At 36.9% G+C, this 23,256-nt stretch overlaps 2 protein-coding genes across 2 annotated transcripts in view; one reads left to right on the forward strand and one right to left on the reverse strand.

The window, feature by feature from the left end:
* PUDP (pseudouridine 5'-phosphatase) overlaps positions 1-596 on the reverse strand; it is an 81,312-nt gene extending 80,716 nt beyond the window's left edge. The window contains exons 1-2 of the mRNA XM_026846119.1: positions 587-596; positions 160-304 (exon numbers count right to left, since the gene is read on the reverse strand). Coding sequence (XP_026701920.1) covers positions 160-304; positions 587-596 — 155 coding nt within the window. The remainder of the gene's footprint in view (positions 1-159; positions 305-586) is intronic.
* Positions 36-23,256, forward strand: part of STS (steroid sulfatase) — a 110,899-nt gene continuing 87,678 nt past the window's right edge. The window contains 4 exon segments of the mRNA XM_026845028.1: positions 36-755; positions 8,868-8,935; positions 8,938-8,963; positions 22,355-22,507. Of these exon segments, the coding sequence (XP_026700829.1) occupies positions 728-755; positions 8,868-8,935; positions 8,938-8,963; positions 22,355-22,507 (275 nt within the window). The 5' untranslated portion in view covers positions 36-727.

Genomic DNA, 23,256 nt, shown 5'->3' on the forward strand with positions numbered 1-23,256 from the left:
GGGGCCGTGCGGCGGTGGCGGGCGGGTGCTGGTAGCGCCGTTGGGCGGGCGGGCTGACAGCCAGCGGGGCGGAGGGGCCTCCTCCGTGTCTACCTTTGTTGGTATTTTCTTCAGATAAAGTCCATTTCTCTTCGTCGGACCTCTTCTAGGGGAGAGGACTTTTCTTTGTAAATCCTGGTTCGCGCTGCTCGCGGGAGCCGCTCGCGGTTTCGGAAGTTTAGCGTTTCCCTCGCAAAACGTTGGCGTGCCGAGGGTAATACTGCCGCTGGATCATAATTGGAGCCGTAAACAAAAAGGCGCAAATCTGTGTAAAACTGTCAGGAAAGGGTAAAGTAATGGTGTGTAAACCCAATCTCTTAAGGGTTACTGAGTGCGAGAATATTTAATTCTCGGGTGTTTTGCATGGGTTTTCTCAGAAGCCTTCAAAAAGTTCAGAAGTTCAAGGAACAAACCCATGCTGTTGACACGAAAGAAGATCTCCCTGCACGGACACATTATCCACATTTGACTGGGCAGTTGTGAGAGAAAGAGGTAACTTTCCCCATCGCTCTAACCTTTTTTTTATTTTTTCATGCAGGTAACTCACCGTTGGGCATCGTTGAAATACCCATTGCAGAAGCAGACATGTGAAGAGCTATATCAGGCTCTCAAGGTGACATACTGGCTTGAAGATTTGTACTGCTTTACAGTTCTGTGTGAAGGCAGTGGTTAGTTGCAGCTTCGCATAATGGAAGTCCTGTCTCTTTTGTCTGTAGGTAGGCCTCTCAGCAATTCTTTTTTTTTTTTTTTTTTTCTGATAGTGCCTTCATCTGAATTGGCAATACTTCACCATTTTAGCAAGTTAATGGTGTTTTTTAGAGCCCGAACAGTAAGCGTCATACAGTCATATTTGTATTTTCATTTAGCTCCCTTAGCATCATACTTATTCCTTAAAAGAACCCTTATCCTACATTTGTGAGAAATATCATAGATGCAAAGCCCTCATACCCTTTTCTGTCTTGGAAATAAGAAGACAAATAAAACATCCTTGGCATCACTTGTACCTTTTTAAAAATAAAACTTGACTTTGTTTAAAATTTTTTGAGTTTTGGGTTGGTTTCCTGTGTTTTTAACTTGACTCATTTGCTAATTCTACTTAGGCCTTACCTATGGAAGCTAGGAAAAAGGCTGCACAGCGCCTTAAATGTCTTCCAGAAATGTCATATGTAGTAATGACATGCATGTTAGTTCTTGCATAGATTTAAGGAACTGGGTCCTGTGCTTCCAGATCAAATTTTCCTTTGGAACCTTACAATATGAGTGTTAAGAATGTCCACAGCAGTTTTGTTTCTGCAGTAAACACTGTTTATGTTCCAACTTCAGACAGCAAATGTGTTAGTTTCCTTAGTAGTTCACTTAGCTGGAAGCATAGTGAGATTCAATAGAAAGGTAAAATCCTAAATACAATATGTCCAAAAAACTGTTAATCTGTTAATAAGGAATAAAAAAACCTGTAATTTCTATAGTTAATAGTGGTAGTTTTCTGATGCTGTAAGCAATAATGTGTTTCTGCTGTAAGAGTGTACACCGTTGTGGCAGAAATTTCTAGAAGGGTAAGTAAAGAGGTTGTATGGTAGTTGTACCTAAGGTGGATTCATCCACTTTCCAACTACCAAATATTCTAAAATATCCATCTTCAATTGTATTTGCTGGCATACTAACACCTGTACTTGTTAACAACAAAAAGCTACATCAGTCAGGTATCTTGATTCGTTGTTATAATTAGAGAAAAGCACAAGTATTTTGGTCGCGACTCCACCTCCTTCACCCTCCTCACAAGGGGAGATATGTACTATTTTTAGTATGTAAACCACAAGTTCACCTCAGAAAACATAAGACTTATGGTAAACTTTTTTTCAAGTGGAAATACATCTTGAAGACAACCTTTATGAAAAAAAGCCACAGAATTAAAGTGCAGTACACAAGATGAACCTTTTTAGGGTTAAGTGGTCTGTGTTACAAATCTTACTGTGCACATTTCAAGACTGTCAAATTACTTGATAGTCTGGTGACCTCAATTTGCTTTGCTTTACTCTGGCTCATCAGTGATAATCAGCGTAATGTTAGTTTACTTGATACTTCAAAGCTACATTTAAGCACAGAAAAATCTTCCCAGTATAGATAAACTGTTTTAGTTTATTCTGTGTGACTAAGTTTTCTTGATAACAATGAAATTGGATGAAAGTCCAAGCAGAAATTTTAATTCATGGTGGAGCATAGTTTTTGTAGATGCACAAGTAAGTGAAAATACTGATCTACATTTTATTCGAGCTGTCTGAAATACTTGTCTCAAACGTTTCAGCACTAGTATTTGGTTTGGTTTTTTTTTTAAGAAGGAGTGAAAAGAAGTTGAGATTGAGAATTGTGCAATTGGGGTTTTTTGTTTGCTACTTAAAAAAAAAAAAAAAGCCTGTTTCACATGATGAGGGCTTTAATAACTTTTGAGTTATGGGAAGCATACTGTGTAGAGGTACAGTAACGGTAAAAACAGATAGTTAATTATATGCCTATGAACCTGATGTACGCTTATTGATGAACTTTGGTTACTGAGATGTAATCATGAAAGTAAACTTGAATCTGTGAAGTCTGAAGAACAGTGTTAACTTCATGTATGTTTTTTAACAAATTTAACTTTTTAACTGGGCATATACCAAAGCAGATGAATAAATCTTGGGCAAGTTTTAAGTTTTATGGTGTTACATGGTACATACACATATATGTCCAGGTGTTTGAATGACTAAATTAGCTGCCTATATGTAGCCCTTCTTAACCCAGACAAGTCTATTTTCTGTAGCTTTTTAATAATATGTTAAAATGACTTTGGTTTTATTGTTCTTGAATGTGAAATAAGGGGAAAATACTCGGGCATGTATCCATGGGATTATTAACTATGACACACAATGTTTTATGTGCACATTCCTCAACCATTTTTCAGCCTTTGTATGTTTGGGTTTTCTTAACCTTGAAGCTGAAAAGCTTTCACATCACTGAAACTTAGGTGACTAAGTTCTCTTCCTGCAGAATAAGAGCTTCAGAATAGCTTTATGTGTTTTCTTAGGTAATACACTTGGTTCAATAATTGCAATTTCCTATTTCACTACTTCATACTGTGCTTGAAACATGAATTCACTTAAATGTTTTTATACCATTGATAGGAGCATCATACACTATGTATTTCACACAGAAATGACTGACGTTATTTTTCTTGTTCTGCAGGCGCCTTGGCAAAGAGGATAAACAGATTATAATCCGTTTTGGTTTGAATATTTTAAAAGAATCTGAAGACTTTAATAAATCCAGTAATTTAAAAGCTTTCACAATGATTTGCATGAACAGCTGTTAAGCTCACTATTAACAAATTGCGTGAAATGACTTAGAGTTAAATGTAATTTAATTCAGGTATCGGCTGATATTCCCAACAGTTGCTATAGTTGAGCCTATAAACTCTCAGAAAATGAAACCCAGTGCTGGATGTCACCAAACAAAGAGATTTTCACCTTAAGAATAAGAATTAAGTAAATTTTATTGTTTCAGTATGTTTTTATGGTTGCAAAAGGGAAAATGAATATATGTCTTAAGGTAATTAAAATAATACCATACACCTGCTGATCTAAGTCATGTTTTATTAATTACATAAGTCAAAAGGGAGTATATCCTCTTTAATCAATCATAGGTCTTCTTACAGTAAAGCAAGTAGGGAGAGGAGAGCCATCCATTTTCTGGATTTCAATATTGGCCACCAATTACTAGTGGGTTAGTTACAAAGGCAGGAAAGATGATGTGTTATGCTTGAGAAGAATAAAGTGAAGAAGATGTACATTGGTTATCTATATAAAGGTTCTTAAGCAGCAGTGAGGGGTAAATTTCTAGAAAAGTCAACTAAACACACCAGAGGGAACAAGGGATCTAAGGTATTTTTAGATGTCAATTGCTGTATTTATTGATGGGATTGTATAACAGAATGAATAGTTTCTGAAGCTGGGAATTGAAGCCTTAATGCCATACTTCAGGGCCTTTGTTTCCATTATAGGCAGTGAGCATCGTTTTCTCTCCTTTATGGCTTCTGAATTAGCTTTTTGGCCTTCCAGTAAAATATTGGCTGCACACAGGCAAAGTGATTAGCAGTGTCATTGTAGTTGAAATCCTGAAGTGCTTAATGGGTGGGTCCCTCTTAACCTTAAACTATCAGAAAGATTGGGGGGGGTGGGGGGTGTTGCATCTCCAGGTTAGATATGAAGCACTACATCTTGTTTTGCTTTTCCTATGTGATATGGGCTTCCTCTGTAGTATCGTTTGCAACTTTCATTTATCTAAATTTCCATTGTTCAGGTGCCTAAAATACCAGCTAAACTCTTGGTTTTCTTTCTTGTCTGCATACGAATTTTATGGCTATATTTGTTCATTTTCCTACAGTTTGATTGTTACAGATTTTAGGAAGAAATTCCTATTTGTAGTGCCATGTGGAATACACATTCTGTCAACCTTTGTGAGCAAGACATCAATCAGTTGGTTTCAGGCAGTAATGGTGGAACTGAATGCAGTCACCCCTCCAGTGGTCCTTTCAGTCTTGTGTCCCTAAGCTCAACCTCTTCAAAGGCTGCAGTAATTACATCTACAGATGAAAAAAGAGAGAAGGAATTTTGATTTTTCTGGGTCACAAGGTCGCTAAGCCACTGGTCTGTAATGCTCCATATTCAGGTTTTGTATGCGTATTCCCCACTCGGTGAGCAACAAGCTGGAGAGTTGATCCTCCAGAGCTCAGACGTTCTACCTACTTTATGAGTGCATGCCCTTTCAATTTTTTATCTACCCAGAACAGTCGAGCAGAGGTAAATGAGCTTGCTGACACTCAGCCCAGAATGTCTACATGATCAGGGTAAATATGCTGCCAGCTTAGGTAGTGCAGGGAGACAGTTGGAGACCAACTATTATACAATACCACAATCTTTATTTTTTTGCAGTGATTCTAGCAATCTGAGCGTCTAGATCTGACAAGCCAGAGTAGCCATAACACCATGCTGGAACAATCTGACATAGCAACTCTGATCAGGACACAGAAATAATGAGAAGGGAAAGGAGAGGGGGCAGTGCCAAGCAGAGTTAGCCAACTGCTTCTTGAATTCTTACTGAAATTGAAAGGTATCAGTGCCAACACATCTAGCCCATGAAGAGTTTACTACCTCTTCAAACAGTTTGAAATATTTTTCTGCATTTTTAAGTATGAAAAATTAGTATCTTGCAAGCTTGATGAGGCAACTATCTACTCTGTTAGAGAATTAATTGTTTTAGCACTGTTTCAAAAATGTTGCACATGTCATTTAGACCAGTGGCTGCTACAAGCAGTATAGGGAATGAGTATTATAGTAATGACCGCATTTGGCAACCTGGCTCCATAATCTGTTTTTCACTGACTTTTCCTTTTTAGGCCAACGATTACACCCTCATCTGGAAAAATTAGACTAATGCAATTTTCCACAAGCTATTAACAATACTTCTAATATCCTAATTAAGTAGGATGTGCCAGCGAGAGAGTAGCCACCATGTGTTGTGCTCATGAAATGGGGTAGGTTAGGCTGTATTCTTGAGTTGCAGAGCTTGAAGGAAAGATTCCCTGCTTCAGGAAGCACAGAGCTTCACTCAGTAGATGTCCTCTTGTCACCGAATCTCTACCAGCCTCTTCTGGGGTGGTGTCTGCACTAAAGCTTTTTTTAAAGTTGGTGGAAACACATTGCCCATGTGCCGGTTTTTGTTGTATTTAGCTGGGTGATTTTTTCTTCTTGAAGGACCTGATGAAGGGCGTGGACCTGCATATTTATCTGCTTTTTCTGACTTCATCACATCAGAAAATAAATACATTATCTAGTAGATTCAATTAAATACATTTTTCCTGTCTATTCAAGCCCATCTTTCTTATCTTGTTCTGTTTGTGACTTGAGATAACTTAGACAAATATTTGATAGAAACTATGGCTATAGCAACTACAAAACCTGGATCTTTATTCTTACGTGACACAGCTGATATATTCTTCCAGCTAAACTCCTATATGTAACTCTAACTAAAGTTAAGCACAACTGTGGAAAAACAAAACAAAATCATTAGACCATGTCACTGAATTCCATACATTAAAGCCATTATGACTTCCTCAGATCTGCACAAAGTCCTTTGCAATCCACAGATTTTGCAAGTGCATATATGATTCTCCTATATACTTCAGGAGAAATACCTGGCTATAGAAATTTTAGAGTGAAATTTATCACTGGTGTTCTTGGACTAAGCCAGAGAATGAATGAAGTTTAAACACATTTTTTCCCTGAAGATTCATTGCGGAATAAATTAACATCCAATAATCAATTTATACAAAGTCCATAGCAGCAACAGGGCTGTATTGTTTAATTCTGGATATGTGTGACTTCCAAAATATCTTCTGAAGTTAGCTTATTTCCTTGGGTTTTACTATGTTAAGAGAAGTTAAAAAATACTCTTTGTATCATTTTTAGCTCTTGTTATTGGTGTATATCATTTGAATCCCTGTTAAATACAGGTTTTTGTTAGCAGATTTGTGTGGAAGCATAAGAATTTAGTTCTACGCCAACATTCACCCACTTTAAGAGAGCAGTGTATTATGGGTGAGGTTTTTTTTCCAAAGATGTATGTACTGTACCTGGTATATGAATAAGTGGTGTGATTAAGTTCAATCCTAAACTTTTAAAGCTTTGTCAGAGAAGTTTTGATCAACTGAGACAAATGGTCTGCTTCACTGCAGCTCTGCCATTCCATTAGATTCCAATAAATCCAATCATGTATCCTTTTATCTCCTTCTCAAACACTACTTAAAAAATAATTTCCTTTGCCAATTCGATGAGTTGAACTCTTGTTATACATAGGCAAATTAATAAAGAAAAAACAAAGTTGGACACTCTTCATATCCATGTGGAAAAAAAAAACAAAACCAAAACCAGCCAAACCACAGAAACACCTGTTAGAGCAGGTAATATAGTCCAACGTATCTCTGTTCCATATCGTTGGAGAATACATTACTGGATAATGTAGTACCCTAGTTAACATAGCCTAAATGCAGCCTCCCTCTTAGCATTTCAGTTTTCTGTCCTTATGCTTTGAAATCATTGAGTAATTGTCACTTTAGCACCCTTTAGTGATTTCTAATCAAACATGGAGAAGAAACCCAAACAAAGAAGAACCCTCAGTTCAGTTTTCATTCAGTGCTCAGATTTCAATAGGAGAGGGGGAGAATGTTTGTTTTTTTACTCATTATCTCTTCATAATTTTTGGCATACTGTTTTAGTTAGAATTAATATATCTTTTTAAGCTGCATTTTGTTATTCCATATGAAATGCCTTCAATTGTCACATTAATTAAAACAGACAAATCTCTTCATTCAATCCATCTACATTTAACCACACATATCCTTGTTGTATCACTACTTCTAATTTACATGATTACAAGTTTTTTAATTAATGTTGCTTAATAATTTGTTTTAATAAAATGTAAGTAAATAGTTATACATCTCTGAAGACTTGCAGTTTATGTGCATAAGACTTGGTGAAGTACAAATATTTTTCTGTTTTGCCAATGGATGTTGCATCTCATCTGTTTCATCTCGTACTGTTTTTTCATCTGTATGAAGCATTTTTTCTCATTACTTTCTAAAATATGATTTATCTAAAAGTATGATTAATCAGAGATATTAAAAACTAGCTGGTTATGTATTTTAGGGAGGCTGACAAGATTTTTTAAAATTGTCTTTGTTTTCACTTGTTAATGCTTTCAAAAATTGCAAGCCAATAGCTACAGTGGTTTTCAAAGGTTTAAGGTAGGGCTAGCATTTCCTTTTTTTTTTTTTTTTGAGACAGAGAAAAGGTTGGCAATTTAAAATTGTTTCAAAGTTGTTACAGTAGAATGGTATTTTAAAGTAGAGGGAGGAAAAATGCAGGAGAAAAGCTCTGAACAAGCTGTACTCATTTCTTGAACCACAGAAAAATGTAATTTAAACTTTGCGTTTAGACAGCTGTTCAAAACCGTTGGTTCAGTTTGATTTCTCCCAGTCATTGTCAGCTTTACTATTTTGCCTGGCAGAAAAGTAAAATTTTATTTTTAGAATGTAAGGCTTAGATTATGTTATGTTTCATTGGCTTTGATTGTCATACATATTTGGACATGCATCTTGTCTCCTCCTGATCAAGTTTCTCTGTGAAAAATACATGAATTGGGGTGGAGGGAGGGGGATAACACATAAACTAGCTAGCACTTTTCAACATTTAACAGATGATTTTTGCTATTAGGGTCCTTGGACTTCCTGGAAGCAGTCATTTTCTGGGAGCACACACAGTTTCTAAGAGTGTGTAGGTAGCAAACCAGGATGGGCTATGGTGTACAGTAATTATATAGAGAAAATCTCTAAATACTTCTGTGCATCCAGTGGAAAAGTTTGAAAAACACTAGTCTGAAATTATGCTTAAAAAGGTGTTTTAAAGCAGTTTCTCAGAAGTTTCTATGTATATATTCTGCAGGAACCCTTACCATGTGTACAGAAAGCAGAATTGTACCTGAGATTCTGGTACTGCCCTCGTTTTCCAAAAATATGATGGAAAGCCACTAGCATTTGAAAAACCTAACATGAGATCTTCAGCAAAAAAAATAAAACCAGTGTCTCAGTTAGACATGTGTATATATGCATTATGAAAACATGTTAAGATTGTTTCCTACTAGTGAAGTAGTGTTTTACCAAGAAATACTGTCAGTGTTACATAATAAAAAGTTGTCTTTTTCAGCGTTGTCCTTCTTTCTTCCCCTCCACCTTTCTGTTTCAGTTCACATGACTGGACTTTGTACCCATTTACCTGTAAGTGCGCAGCCATCTTGTTTGAAAACTAGAGGCAGAAACTGAAACAGTTCCGTGCTGCAAGGTAAAATGCACTTTCTGCCCCACAGTCTGTCATTTATTTTTGTAACCATTGAGGTCATATATAGTTGGAGTTCATATTCTTTCAGAGCTCAAAGCAAATTCTTCATGGCAGGAAATTAGCAATTATGAGAAGTAATAACATATGCAGTGTTATCTTTTTCCTCATTAATTTAATACAATGTATTTTATATAAGGAAAAAGATGCTAATGCTGTCTACCTTTGTAAATTGCTATCAATTGTAGAAGCAAATTATTTTGTAACAAAATACACTTCAGCATTAAGTGTTGGAAAGGAGTAGAACATTTCCTGCTTGCAGCGGGTTAAAAAAGTTTATAACCTTTACTTGAATTTTAAAAGCGTTTTGAACAAACAAAAAAAAAAGAGCAGGGTGTTTCTGAACTAGAATATTTTCCAGTTGTGCAACATTGTTTTTTCCTTTACCACTTAAGCTCTGGTTGTTTAAAAAGTAATGTTAAAAGTGTGTATATTTTGATTACAGAATCTGTTTCAAGAATCACATGGAAATGAATTGTTAAATTGTTTTGGAGGGGGTTAGGTTATGAAATAAGCTTGTAGTTTTGAAGTGACTCTGGTTTATGTACTGTGTATGTAATCTGATGAAATCTGTTTACTTCAGAGGTGGAAGCCTGCAAGACTTAAATGTAACTTTGTGAGTGGTATTAAATAAATCTAATCTCTACCTTGGTAATCTCATACATGTCCAACCTGCTAACTGGGAGTAAATGCAACTACTGAGGGGACAGTATCTATAAGAGGAATCACTGAGATAGGATGGCAAGAAATTATAAAGAGAAAAGGTAAGGAAAAAATCATCACTTCTGAATAGGGTGTACCTGCCAGGCTTATACAGCAAGACTACGTCTGGGCAGCCACGCTAAGACAAGGAGCAGGAAGATGAAGGTGAAGCCTCTTTAACCACAACAAGTGTTGAATAGAATCAAACCACACATCCTGCTTGCTATATGGTTTTATAATGACACGTTAATAATATGGATTCCATCCTGTTTTCTCACAAACATATTTTTTGCTTCTGCCCTTAGGGTTCTCTCTAGGTGGATTTTAGTAAATTCAGACCTGTATCTAGGTGTTAAATCCCGGTCAGACCAGCAGCTGAGGCTGCAGTTTTTATACTAGGCGAGCCACAAATGCATACCACTTGCTGGTGAAAGAGCCGGTGTCGTGGGGAGAGACATTGTGGAGGAGACAAGCAGAGAGACACAGCAGCACCAAGAGTAGTAATAGTAGAGTCATAGTGATAATAGCAGTACCTGACCAAGCAGAATTGGAGTCATCAAGGAGCTGCATCCAAGAGGTATTCAGTCTGATGGCACATTAATATGGGATTCATGTGTAGGAAGAGATTTGGAATGGGGTAGGGCATAGTTTAGAAGGAATAGAATTGCAAAGGAGTTTGTGGGGTGGCTTCTTGATTGTAGAGGAAGTTTGGGGATGAGAAGGAGTGAAATCAATTAGTTTAGGGTGATAAGAGGGATAGGAGGATGACAAGACATTTGAGATGTATTGTTAAGTGCTTAACAAGAATTGTGCTGTGGCACTCTGGAGGCTAGTCTTCTAATCCTGTTCAAAATAACATAATAAAAATATCTCCCTGCCCTAAAGAACAACAAAAGTGGTTTGGATTTACCCTATAAATGCTAAATAAGCTATTTTTCTAGGTGTAATACTAAAGCAGAACAATTTCATTTTTAAATTGTGATGTTTTAAAAAACTTTTTTTGCTTTAAAATTTCATATTTTTTTTTTACCACTAGAAAGAATTTTGTCAAAAATTCCAAATATTTTTTCATGAGACCTGTTCATGACTATTTTTAGACTGAGCATATATACTTTCCTGGATGTCAGTTGTATGGCAGAAGTTTCAAAAAATTTTTTCTTTGTTTTAGAAACTGTAGAGAAGGACTTTGGTCTTCAATAGGCAATTACATGTATTTTATTTTAAATGTTTCTTCTGCAAATGAAGAGGAAGGTGAAGCTATTCTTTTATGTCCTGTGAGCCTCCTGCTTACACCAGCAACACCATAAGTCAGCTGATATAAAATTGAATTATTTTTTACTTAAAAAGCTTTTCCATTTCTATCCCTGGTAGAAGGCTCACATTTAGAGTCTGAATGGATTGGATCACTCCAGACATTTCTTCCTGCTGTGTTATGCTGAAAGCTGCATTCAGTCCCTTTGGTGAGGCAATGGGTGGCACAGGAGGACAAAGGCAGTGCTTAGCCATTTCCCTCTGCCACTTCTTGCTCACTTTTTTCCTATCCTGTGCTGTGGGCACTCCACGGGAGGCAGTCCCTCTGGGCATCTACCTGCTCCAGTGTGGAACATCTCCTGCCACTCCAGCCTTGTTGTTCCCTCATCCTCCTCTCTGTCACTCCTTCTCTCTGTGTTCCTTCCCCCTCCCCATTATTTTTTGCTGATTCTTAGATATGTTTCCCCAAGAAGTACCAGTTTACCTTGTGGGATTAGCTGTGTCCTGCAGTGGGTCTGTTGACTGGAACTGACCATGTTCGACACAGGGCAGTCCCTAGTCTCTTTTCACAGAGATCCACCTTGTAGACCCCACCCCTGCCAACATGTTGACACCTGCATCCAATACATTACTATGAAAAAGTGATGTTGGTTTCACTAGCTTGGTAAACTCTGATAATCCAAATACAGATACAAGTGGGTTTATGAAAGGCAGGTCCTGCTTGAAAAACCTGATCTCCTTCTATGACAGAACGACCTGCTTATTGGATGAAGGAAAGGCTGTGGATGTTGTTTACCTTGACTTTAGCAAGGCTTTTGACACTGTTTCTCACAGCATTCTCCTGGCAAAAATCACTGCTTGAGGTTTAGACAATCGCACACTTCGCTGGGTAAAAAACTGGCTGGACGACCGGGCCCAGAGAGTTGTAAACAGAGTTAAATCTGGTTGGCGGCCGGTCACGAGTGGTGTCCCCCAGGGCTCCGTTTTGGGGCCACTCCTGTTTAACGTCTTTATTGATGATCTAGATGAGGGGATCGAGTGCACCCTCAGTCAGTTTGCAGATGACACCCAGTTGGGTGGGAGTTGATGTGCTCGAGGGCAGGGAGGCTCTGCAGAGAGACCTGGACAGGCTGGAGCCATGGGCTGAGGCCAACTGGAGGAGTTTCCATAAGGCCAAATGCCGGGGGCTGCCCTTGGGCCACAACAACCCCCAGCAGCGCTACAGGCTTGGGGAGGAGTGGCTGGAGAGCTGCCAGTCAGAGAGGGACCTGGGGGTGTTGATTGACAGCCGGCTGAACAGGAGTCAGCAGTGTGCCCAGGGGGCCAAGAAGGCCAATGGCATCCTGGCTTGTGTCAGCACTAGCGTGGCCAGCAGGGACAGGGAAGGGATCTGACCCCTGTACTCGGCACTGGTGAGGCCGCCCCTCGATTCCTGTGTTCAGTTTTGAGCCCCTCACTCCAAAAAGGACATTGAATGACTCGAGTGTGTCCAGAGAAGGGCAACGGAGCTGGTGCAGGGTCTGGAGCACAGGTCGTACGAGGAGCAGCTGAGGGAACTGGGGGTGTTTAGTCTGGAGAAGAGGAGGCTGAGGGGAGACCTCATCGCCCTCTACAGCTCCCTGAAAGGAGGTTGCAAAGAGCTGGGGATGAGTCTCTTTAGCCTAGTTGAAAGCGACAGGACAAGAGGGAATGGCCTCCAGTTGCACCAGTGAAAGTTCAGAATAGATATTAGGAAGCATTTCTTTCCAGAAGGGGTTGTTAGGTGTTGGAATGGGCTGCCCAGGGAGGTGGTGGAGTCCCCATCCCTGGAGGTGTTCAAGAGTAGGGTCGATTTAGAACTTAAGGATATGCTGTAGGTGGGAACTGTGCTAGGCGAATGGTTGGACAGGATGATCTCCAGGGTGCTTTCCAACCTAGATGATTCTGTGATTCTGTGAAGTTGATCTTTTGTTTTGATAAACATAGGAGGATTGTTTTTTTCTTATACTCTACATTAGAGTATATTTCTAATGCGTGTTCTTTCTAATAGTGTTTTGAGGAAAGAATGCAAATATTGGACTTAAATAATAGTCCAGACACAGCTATTTCCTCTTGATTAGTTTATGTACCTTCTAATGGAGTCATTCTCAGTCTCTGCAATGATTGAACAGCTCCTTGTGGACAAACGAGAGGGCTGCTTGCAATACCCCTTTCTCTGTTGAATGATCTAAATATATCTATGTTGTGTGATGAGTATACTGTTACTGTCTCTTCTCCTACCCCTTTTATGACAAGACAAGCATGTGCATCCCACAGCTGGCCTGTGATGAGAAGGAATGCATCCCTGTGGTGTGAATGAGGGTCAGGGGAACACATGTGATACTTGAGAGTGTGAGTAGGTGCATTCCAGTGACATGACCAAAATGTACACTATCCATGTGAATCACTGGACAGTTCTCATACACATTAACAGACTTGTTCTTGACATATGTCAGCAGCTGAAGTGTTTTTTCTTTTGTGACGTGAACCTCCTGAAAGAAGGTAATAGGATCTAGTAGTGACTACCAGACATAGGCTGTTTTGGTTGCCTTGTGTTTGTGTAGCCCTTAGGCAGAAGGGCAGCAGGGAGAAGGCTGTGAACCAGTCAGGCTGAACTCACAGTCTGTTTGTTGTTCACCTCTAACAGCTTCCATGAAATATCGTCTGGCTTGAGTAACAGAGTGGATTGTCATTTCTATTCTGTCAGAACTCTGAGAGATAAATTCATTTGTCTGATCAGACGTGATTGTAACCTGAATACAGGGTTGGCTATGGCTGACTTCGATCAGAGAGTTACTAATATTCCTGTAAAATAATTCTTGCTGTTGGATGTAATCGCTCATATCTTTGAGAATAATGAAAGAATCAAATATTTAAAATGGAATATTCATTGGATTTCTATACAGTCTGGAAAGGAAAAATACTTCTATGCATCTCTTGGGGTGATGCAAAACTTTGCAGCTAAAATTTATGAAGAATTGTCCCTAGTTCTAGATTTCAGTGAGATTACTCACAGAGTAGGAAAATGTTACACCAGTAAGGTTGGTAAAACACATTATACTAATTGAAAAATGTAGTAGTTGTTTATTACCCAAAGTTATTTTTTCATATTTTATGCTGAGCTCACATAGGCAACCCACCATCAAGGTGAGATTTATTTCATGTAACTTTATTCCTTTTGTATACATCTAGTCTAAAGTAGATGTTTAGGCTGTCTTTCTAGTCTCCAGAAAAAGATTGTGAGCATCCCTGGAGATGTTTAAGACTGGGCTGACATAGCGCTGAGGAATATAGTGTAGCTAGGAACTGTCAGTTATAGGTTAATGGTTGGACTGGATAGTCTTCAAGGTCTTTTTCAACCTAGTTGATTCTGTGATTCCAGCATTTCATTATACTAATCTTAAGAAGAGATGAATCATCCTCTAAAGGTGCCTGTCTCTTCCTATTAATTAGAGAGGAAGCCTAGATAATTAGCTCAGACTAAATGCATGACTTTAAAATGGATAAATTCAAATGGATTGGTTTGCACCATGAGTGCCCAGTTGACATGGGACATCTAGGCATTTAACTTATACATGGGTGAAATTATTACTGGCTGAATGCAGTGTTTTCTCAAATTTTGTATCTGATGCAATCAGCTTTATTGAGAGCCCTTGAGTGTTATCATAATGCAAATATAAATAACAATAGACCTTCTTTAAAAATAATAATCCCACACTTTAAGAACAAATTAATGCAAATAGAACCTCTCTTTTCTTTAAATGAAACATCCTTTTAGGAATAGTATAACGTACTGGATCATTTTATTGATGTGCTACTTGCTAGTTTCATGTAGCAAAGAAAATTAACAGGCCATTTAACTGCAATTTCTGTGGTAAACCACTTTGACTAGAAAGGTGGTTGTAGATGGAGTAAAATGCAATAATATTATGTTATAAAATCCAAAAGTTTGATCATGACAGACTCCATAGGATGCCAGTGAGTAACTCAGAGGAGAGACATGGGATTTTTGGGGAGTTTTGATTTTGTTTGTTTGTTTGGGTTTTTTTTGTTGTTTTTTTGTTTGTTTGTTTTTAACTCCTGTAACTTTTAGTGTTTTCTTCTGATAGGCATTTAAAAACTAACATTTCAGTGAAAAAGGCTTAGAAAATGCTTTCAAATTGATTGAAGTCAAAATCTAGTGGTTGGCCATTTGTCTTACTGTCCCTCAAAAGACTTACGGCAAGGCTCACATACCAACCTTGACATCTGTGCACTATCCCTGTGAAGGCAATGTATTGGAGTTTAGCGTTTTAGCGCAATGTTACGTGTAATTAGACTTTTTTTCCTTTTTATACATTTTATAGACTATTACTTTGAATATGAGTGGAAACTCAGAAGAGACCAGTTTGGCTATAACTGTTTGAAGGTGAAGAAACTGTAACCAGTCAGTGAGATGAAGCTATGGTTTATATGTTGGTGCAATTCAAATGGATATAACAAAACTCTTCTGTTAATTCCATGTGTAAGACTCACGGTCTTGCAGTCTTTACAGTCTCACAGTCCTGTACAGTCTTTATCTATTGCTTATCATAAAAACAAAAGTACAAAGTTTTAGTCACACAAGTTCTTCCTTGTGTCTGTTTGACAGTCTTTAAAAAGGCAGTATCAAACCCAGTCATTTCACACATCATCTAGCTCTGGTATATTAAAAAAACCCCCAAACCCTGACTCAACAGTTTTCAAAACTATTAATTAAGATAGATATAATGGGTCGATAGGGCTAGCTATAGCTAAGCCCTCAAAGTATGTAAGCATCATATCACGTTGGTTATAATAATATAGCATTATAAAGCTGTTATTCTAATAGGCATACACATTAAAACAGATACTTATTAATAGCTTATGTCAACAGCTTTACACATATTGTCAGTCAGTGTCATGTAATACTTACTGAAGTCGATAAGGATTTCTTAAATGAAGCTTTCTCATCTCTCATCTTTCTGTGCCATCGGCATCTTATGGTAATTTATTATTATATATTTATGCTAAACACAAAATGCAGAGATACAAACCTAAAATACTGTGAAGTGGTGAATTGTAAATACAGAGCAGAGATGCATCCTTCATACATGCTCACACATTTTAGTAACGTGCAATTGCTAAATCTGAACGATTTAATTGCTTAGAGCACTTGTATCTGGTTTCCAGGAAGTGACATGGCGCAGTCACTAGTAGTTACTCATGATTAGCTTTTTTTTTTTTTTTTAATGAAAATATTTTTCTTTCTCAGGATGGTGCATAGCTGGCAAATAGGATGACTGCCTATGTTATCTAGTGGTTTTCTTTTATTATATTGCTGACCAGAGCCCATATTCAAAATTAAACTTCTAGTGAGCATTTGGCTAATAGAAGGAATATTGTGAAACGGTAATCATGGAAAAGAGTATGTGCTGTAATATGTCTATGTAGTTATACAGGTTTTTTATTACAAATAAAATAATGACATTATATCACAAAAGATAATCTTACCTTCCATTCAGGTAATAATTTACTTCCAGAAGTAATGTTTATTATTTATTAATACTACCATTATATGCTATAGTTTAGATGAGATGAAACTAGCAAATTCTCAAGAGGCCATTTTAAAAAGATACTTAAATTTAACTTATATCTGATGGAGGCTGTGTGGCTTCGTCTCTATTTGATTCACACCCAGTAATTAATCATGCTTGAACAAGAAACTATTATTTGTTCTGGTGTTTTCCCAGGTCATGTTAAGTGAAATTTCTGTTTTACAATGAGACAGATTTTGAATACAGATTTTAATTTATGTACATAGTTATCTGAAGATGCATACCGAAATCTAATGGCACTTTTCAGAAAAACATTCCAGCTTTTTTGTAGACGCAGATATCAGTTTACGTTTACAGACAGATCCAGCCCTCTTTGCCCACACTGTAAGAGGGCTGAATGCAAATCAGTTCCAGCCTGGGAAACAAATATCATCCTAATCTGGCATTGAATCTGAAGTGCCTAACCAATAGGTAGGATGGAAGATTCTGTGTCATTTAGACTTTTCCAGAAAAAAAACAAAACAAAACAAAAAAAAAAAAAACCCAAACAAAAAAAACCAAACAAAACAACCAACTAATAAGCGCATCAGGTGTGCCTGGACCTGAGGAAATGGAAACAGCATGTCTGGCTCTGATGGCTGGAGACAATTCTGAGAAGGTATCTTAACAGGGATGAGGAGAAATAACAAAATATTGAAAATTCATCATTAAGAAATTGTGAGTTTGTACTATAGTAATAAATGGTAGAAGCATATTACTGAGATTGAGTTGCCAGTGATCAGTTAGGATGCTGTAACTGATTTTTTGCACAGTCTTAGCTTGTTGCAAATACAAAGTAGTGGTTGTTTGTCTAAATGAATTAACATTAGGACCAGGCCAAAAGCGTATAGTTTTATTTCTCTTTTCACAGTAATATGACATAAAACATGCAACAGATATGACTGACTTTCAAGAGAGAAATTGAGAGATTTGAACAACTCTTAGGCTGATACAAGAAAACTATTACTACTACATAATATTACTTTACCATTTGTTGCAACTTAAAAACTTACTTTTTTGTTTCTCATGAAGCTGAGGAATTTTCTCTGCAGAATCTTCTGGAGGGCAGGGTTGTCTTCTAGTTTGTTTACAGTGTGATTTTTATGACTCAGGGAAATTTTTAGAGTTCTGGCATTCAGTTAAGCAAGGTAATTATTTTTTTTTTTTTGTCGTACTACTTTATAGCACAGCATTTTTTAATGAGATTAATATCTTTAAATGTTGCTTATTTCATCAGAAAATACCATGCCTTCAAGGATAAAATATATTAAATATTTTCTGAAAGGGTTCTCTTACATTAAAAGAGTACTTCAGCAATAATTTTCTTAATCAAACTGAAGAAAAATGCTGGGATGATTTGGTTGGGAGGAAGGGTTTGAAAGAGTTTCATATAATTGTTCTTGTAAGAGATGCATGTGTCTGTAGTAATCAGGATAAGAATGAAACACCTAGCCATATCTTGAGCTGCTTATCCTGCGGTGGTGGGTGGAAGATGGCTCTTCAGCTTCTATGTGATCTGTCAACATTTTTTAATGCAGAATACCAGAACTTAACAGAAGTGTTTGATATATCCATATGAAATATCAACAGTGGATTATATCTTTCATTTGTTTTCATCCGCTTGTTCTTACACTTTTATACTTGTTTTAATACAAATAGAAAATACGTATTAGAATTCAAAAAATTCCAAAAATGTAATTTGAAGATAATGTAAGAAAGGTAAGATGAGTGTGTATATGCACCCACATACATGTGCAGATGTGTATATTGACACATCTATGTATGTATGCATGTATATAGATTCATATATTAAAATATTGTAGTTTGAAATATTTAGCATGTATGAAGTCCAAATTCTTATATGGCTCTTGTTGTAGGAGATTAAGGATCTCATAAATCTGTTCAATTTAGCAGCCACCTTGGGAAGAAAGAAGGTACTGTTAGTCCTATTACATCAAAGGGAAAGTGAAGCAGAGATTAAAAATTGCATTTATGTGTCCTACATTCAATTAAAAAAAAAATGTTGCCAACTGAATATGAAAAACTATAAGGCTTCACAGCTGAAGCCTACTGCAGGAACATCTAAAGGGTGTTGTGGAAAAAAAAATGAATCTAATTGATTCCATGAAAATGAAAAAAAAAAACCCAACAAACAAACAAAAAAAAAACCACCAACCGAAAACCCCAAAATTTAATTGGTTCAAAATAGTCTAAAACCAGTTAGTGAAGGTAAAAAGATCCATGGGGGGCTATTGAGTACTTTCCAGAATACCCTAAACAATGAGTGACAAAAGCTAGAAGGGTGCACTAGTGAAAGAATATACTTGCCAGGTTTCTTGCATTCTTTCCTTAAGCATTTGGATTGGCTGCTGTTGAAGACTATGTTAAGTGGAAGACTCATCTGATTGGTGTAATCATTTTCATGTTAAGTCTGCACATGCCTGTCTTTTCACCATCAAAAACCCTGGTGTGACACAGATGAGCCTCAGCATTCTCAGAACCTCATTCTTCTCACGCCCTTCTCTTTCTACTCCTTCGAATTTCTTTGCTGTTGTCCGTTCCACTCAATTTCATCCATCCAATTTTTCTTGCTTTCCAAGCACATCCTTTCAAGGTGCATTAAAGTCTGCTGCAGAACGTACACCAGAGAAATCAGAGTGGTTGGGATTATTTTTTTTTTTTCCTGGTTCCTTGTTGATTTCAATTCAGGGACGTGACATCAGGTGGAGGCAGATAGCCCAATGCGTGACAGTGTTTACAGATACTCCTTCACAGTGGAGGAGTATCCAACAATATTATAGCAGAGACATCTTTCAATAACATTATTTTTTGTTGATTTATAAAATGAGAAATGGAGGCATTAAATGAGGCTAACTTCTGCAGGAATAGTTCTAGAAAATAAGATTTTCAGCCGCTTAGATATTGGGCACAGCTATTGTTAACTTTGCTGTGTAGATTTATTTAAAATATTATATGAAAAGTCTGTATAACATATGCAGCAAAAGATTTCAATGTTTGACCAAGATGATTAATTTTCTTAGGTATTTTGGGGAACACGTTATTTTCCAGCTGATGTCTCTACACAGACTTGAAGTTGCTTTAAAATTCAGATAAATTGTAGTCACTTAATCCCTAACATATTTCACTCATTTTTTATATTTCTTTCATTCTGGAAAATAAAATACAGCTACTACTCTGGTTTCCAACAATAACTTTGCTCACTAAAAGGAAAATGAATTTGTGCTGTTCATTAGTGTCCAAAGACTCCAAATATATTCAAAAAGACTACTCTCCATAGCTACATAACTTATTAAAACACAAGTCATTTGTACTAGTTGAATTAAACCTTGGAATTGCTGTTTGTAAAAGTTGCAAAACCAGCTAACTTTAAAAATGATGTTTTTAATTAGTGGCAGGAGTATGTATTTCTAGCTTTTATTCAGACAATGTGAAGCCCACAGCGAAACTGAGGGTGGCCAGTAAATCCTTGAAATGGTCCTGCAAGCATTCATGCAACTCTATATAATGTCACCAACATATATGTCACCCTTTTCAACATCCCTGTTAAACTTGGGGCCTTGAGGGCCTTGAGACCCTCACAGTCAGAACAGTGGAATAGAAACATAAGATGCGGCAGTCGGTTGTTCCTATCCTATGAGGTCAGCACGTGAGTTGTTCTCTTGCAATGTGTGGAAAGCAATTCATGCTTGTTTATCCTCTCAGGGAAGAAAGGTAAAATCTACTGTATAGATTAAAAGTCTGCACTGTGACAGGTGCTACACAGCTTCATTAGTATGGTGATTTGATGAAGGGCTGGTTAGATGCATCCTGCCACGCAGAACTGGGTTTAGTGTTTCAGTCTTAAAGTTGCATATGTATTTTCCATGTCTGAAACAAAGTATGTTGCTTGCCATAGAGTAAACCAGGTAACAGTCTGTTGCCACAGTGATAAGGCTGGAATCTTGAGATGTTGCTGGCTGAAGTCTAAACCAGAATTGTTGTCAGGAAAGTGAGGTCAATATAGTGTGCATTAAGCAGTAAAAATCAGCTAATATATTATTGGTGTTTTATCTGTATGTGAACTAAAGCACTAAAAAGTTAAAATCCTCTTTGCACCTATACTTTATGAGAAAATTACAATAATGAAAGTTGGGAATCAGAAGTGCCATTCTGTGTTGGTTGATCTCACAGTTTTGATCTCTTCTCACTTGTGTCAGTCCCAAGTCTTATCTGCCCAGGTTCTTTCCAGTCAGTTCTCTTCATCTGCCTTAATCATAACTCCTCAAGTCTTTCATCCCAGACACTCCCAATTCTCTCAGCTGTTTCTCAATTTATTTTCCTATCCACTGTCAAACTTCCAGTTTCTTAAACCGTCTACCAGTTCTCCTCATTTCAATCTGCAGTTCTCATCCCATCTGGGTCTCAAGCTAACCTTCTCGCTCTTTATTCAAGTCAGTGCAAGGTCTTCTAGTTCTGACTACTTCATCTGCTCTACAGATACTTTTACCCACCACACCTCACTGATTTATAAATCCCTTGATGTCTAGTTTCTTTGTACCAGCTCTTCCATTTCTGGCTTTTTTATATTCCCTCCGGTTACTTTTATCTACCATATCTCACTGATTTACAAGTTTTTTCTTTCCTGACCTTCTGTCCCCATCCTCTCTGGAAATTATTGTTTCCTAGTCTTTTACTTTCAAATTTCTACCTTGGTCTTGATTTCCTCTGCTTTCCTTTTTTTGTCCCAGCATAATCCAGAGTGCCGGTGTAACTCGTATCTCATCTACATTTTAAAAAGGCTGCCTGCATCCAGAAGAGATGGGGGCATTACTAGGAGCAAAAAAGAGAGTCTCTGATCTTTTTTAATGTGTATACCTAGCACAGTCCATCACAGCCTAGAGGAACTTAATTTCAGCCAGGGCATAGTCGATGCACTTTAAAACAGAGATATTACAATCCCTGTTGAGGTAGAATAACCTATTTGTAGCATGCACATCTGCAAATAGACTGTGCTTTTATCATACAAGTGTATAATGGTATGTAGTATTGTGTACAATACATTATTCTTCCTGTTTTAAATTGGATATAGCATGAGCATCGTTTATATAACACTGTGCTACAATACAAATATTTTCACATAATTTGATATAAGCCCTGGTATTTAAAATGTTTGTGAAGAGCTTTTTCTTAAACACTCCTTGCAATAATTTGATAATGCATTTCTTCACCCCCCTTTCCATAATACTTATTCCTGTCAAGAAACTTGAACTGGAATTTTTTTTCACTTGTTGAAGAGAAATTAATTTAGTTCAGTAGCAGAATTGATTAATTATTTTTCTGCAGTGAACCTTGGAAATGGAAATTTTGGTCCTAAATGATTTTAGTTTCTGTGTTCCTGAAATTAAATTTATACTTGAAAAATAAAAAGCTTTATTTGCTCTCATGATTTATTGCTGTAAAGTACGCAAAGGTGTTGTCACTGAGGTTGAAACTCGTTCTTTATTCATTGTTATTTAAAGGTTTCATCTGTGTAAAGGAATAAAAGGAAAAATTTGGTATATACTAAAAGATGCATTTTTACTTTTAAGAAATAACAGAGAGAAAATAATGTTAAAAAAATCTTAAGAAAAAAAAGCCAAATAAAAATACACAATATAATTTTCTTTTTCTCTTCTACTATACAATCTAGGGCAATAATATGACTAATTTAGATTAGCAGTCAAATTTTTTAAAGTCTACCTCTTATGTTTTCAGTCTGTTCTTACACACCAGGAAGAAGATGAAACTCCTTGTATTTCTAATAATTTGCCAGCGTGCCATACACAGTGTCAAAACGCACAGTGCTTCAAATCCGAATGTCATTTTACTGATGGCTGACGATCTTGGTATTGGAGACCTGGGATGTTACGGGAACAGAACCTTAAGGTATCATGAGACATTTTTGGGGAGTCATAGCTTTATATTTAATTTTTATATGGATTTTTAAAATTAAAAGCTCTAAAACATTCAGAGATTTGTTTAGGTTCTTTATAAGTAACCAAAGTTAGTAAACTTTCCAGAGAACAGAATATTCAATCTTTGTTTTCTTTTCCTAATAAGAAGACTTTGATGTATTTATCCTGCTGAAAAGTTGCAAAACAGAGAATTGAGCAACCAACCAAATAAGGGTAGGTCTAGAGAAGCAAAGTATAATCAAGAACTTTCTTTTAAAATATACATGACGCAAATGCTATAAATTAAGCGTATCTTGAAACACTTGTGATTTGAGACAAGCTTGCCACTAAACAATTGGAAATAAAGTGATGATTTTTTCTTTCATTTATCCTCATGCTGTAGTCAATAACTTCATTAAAACAAATGTTAAAATACCTGAGAAATACAGCAGTGTTCTCCAGTATGATCCTTACTACCAGTTTAGGTATGACGATTGCATAAACAGTGCAAGTTGTACCTAGTCATTGTGTTTCAGTGGTGCAAAATCTTTGACCAAGTTAAATAAAAGCTTCAGACTAAAAGTACCATCCTGAAAAATCTTAAATACTGCTGTTCCTGCTGAAGTTAGTTAGAAGTAAAAACTTGATGTAACTCAAACTCAAAAAACCTCAATTTACAACTTCTAGTTTTAAACAGGAAAAAAAGTACATACAACACCAGTGCTTGGATCACTCCCCTCA

Source organism: Athene cunicularia (assembly GCF_003259725.1).
Source record: "Athene cunicularia isolate RWA chromosome 1 unlocalized genomic scaffold, athCun1 chr1_part1, whole genome shotgun sequence".
Taxonomy (NCBI): Eukaryota; Metazoa; Chordata; class Aves; order Strigiformes; family Strigidae; genus Athene; species Athene cunicularia.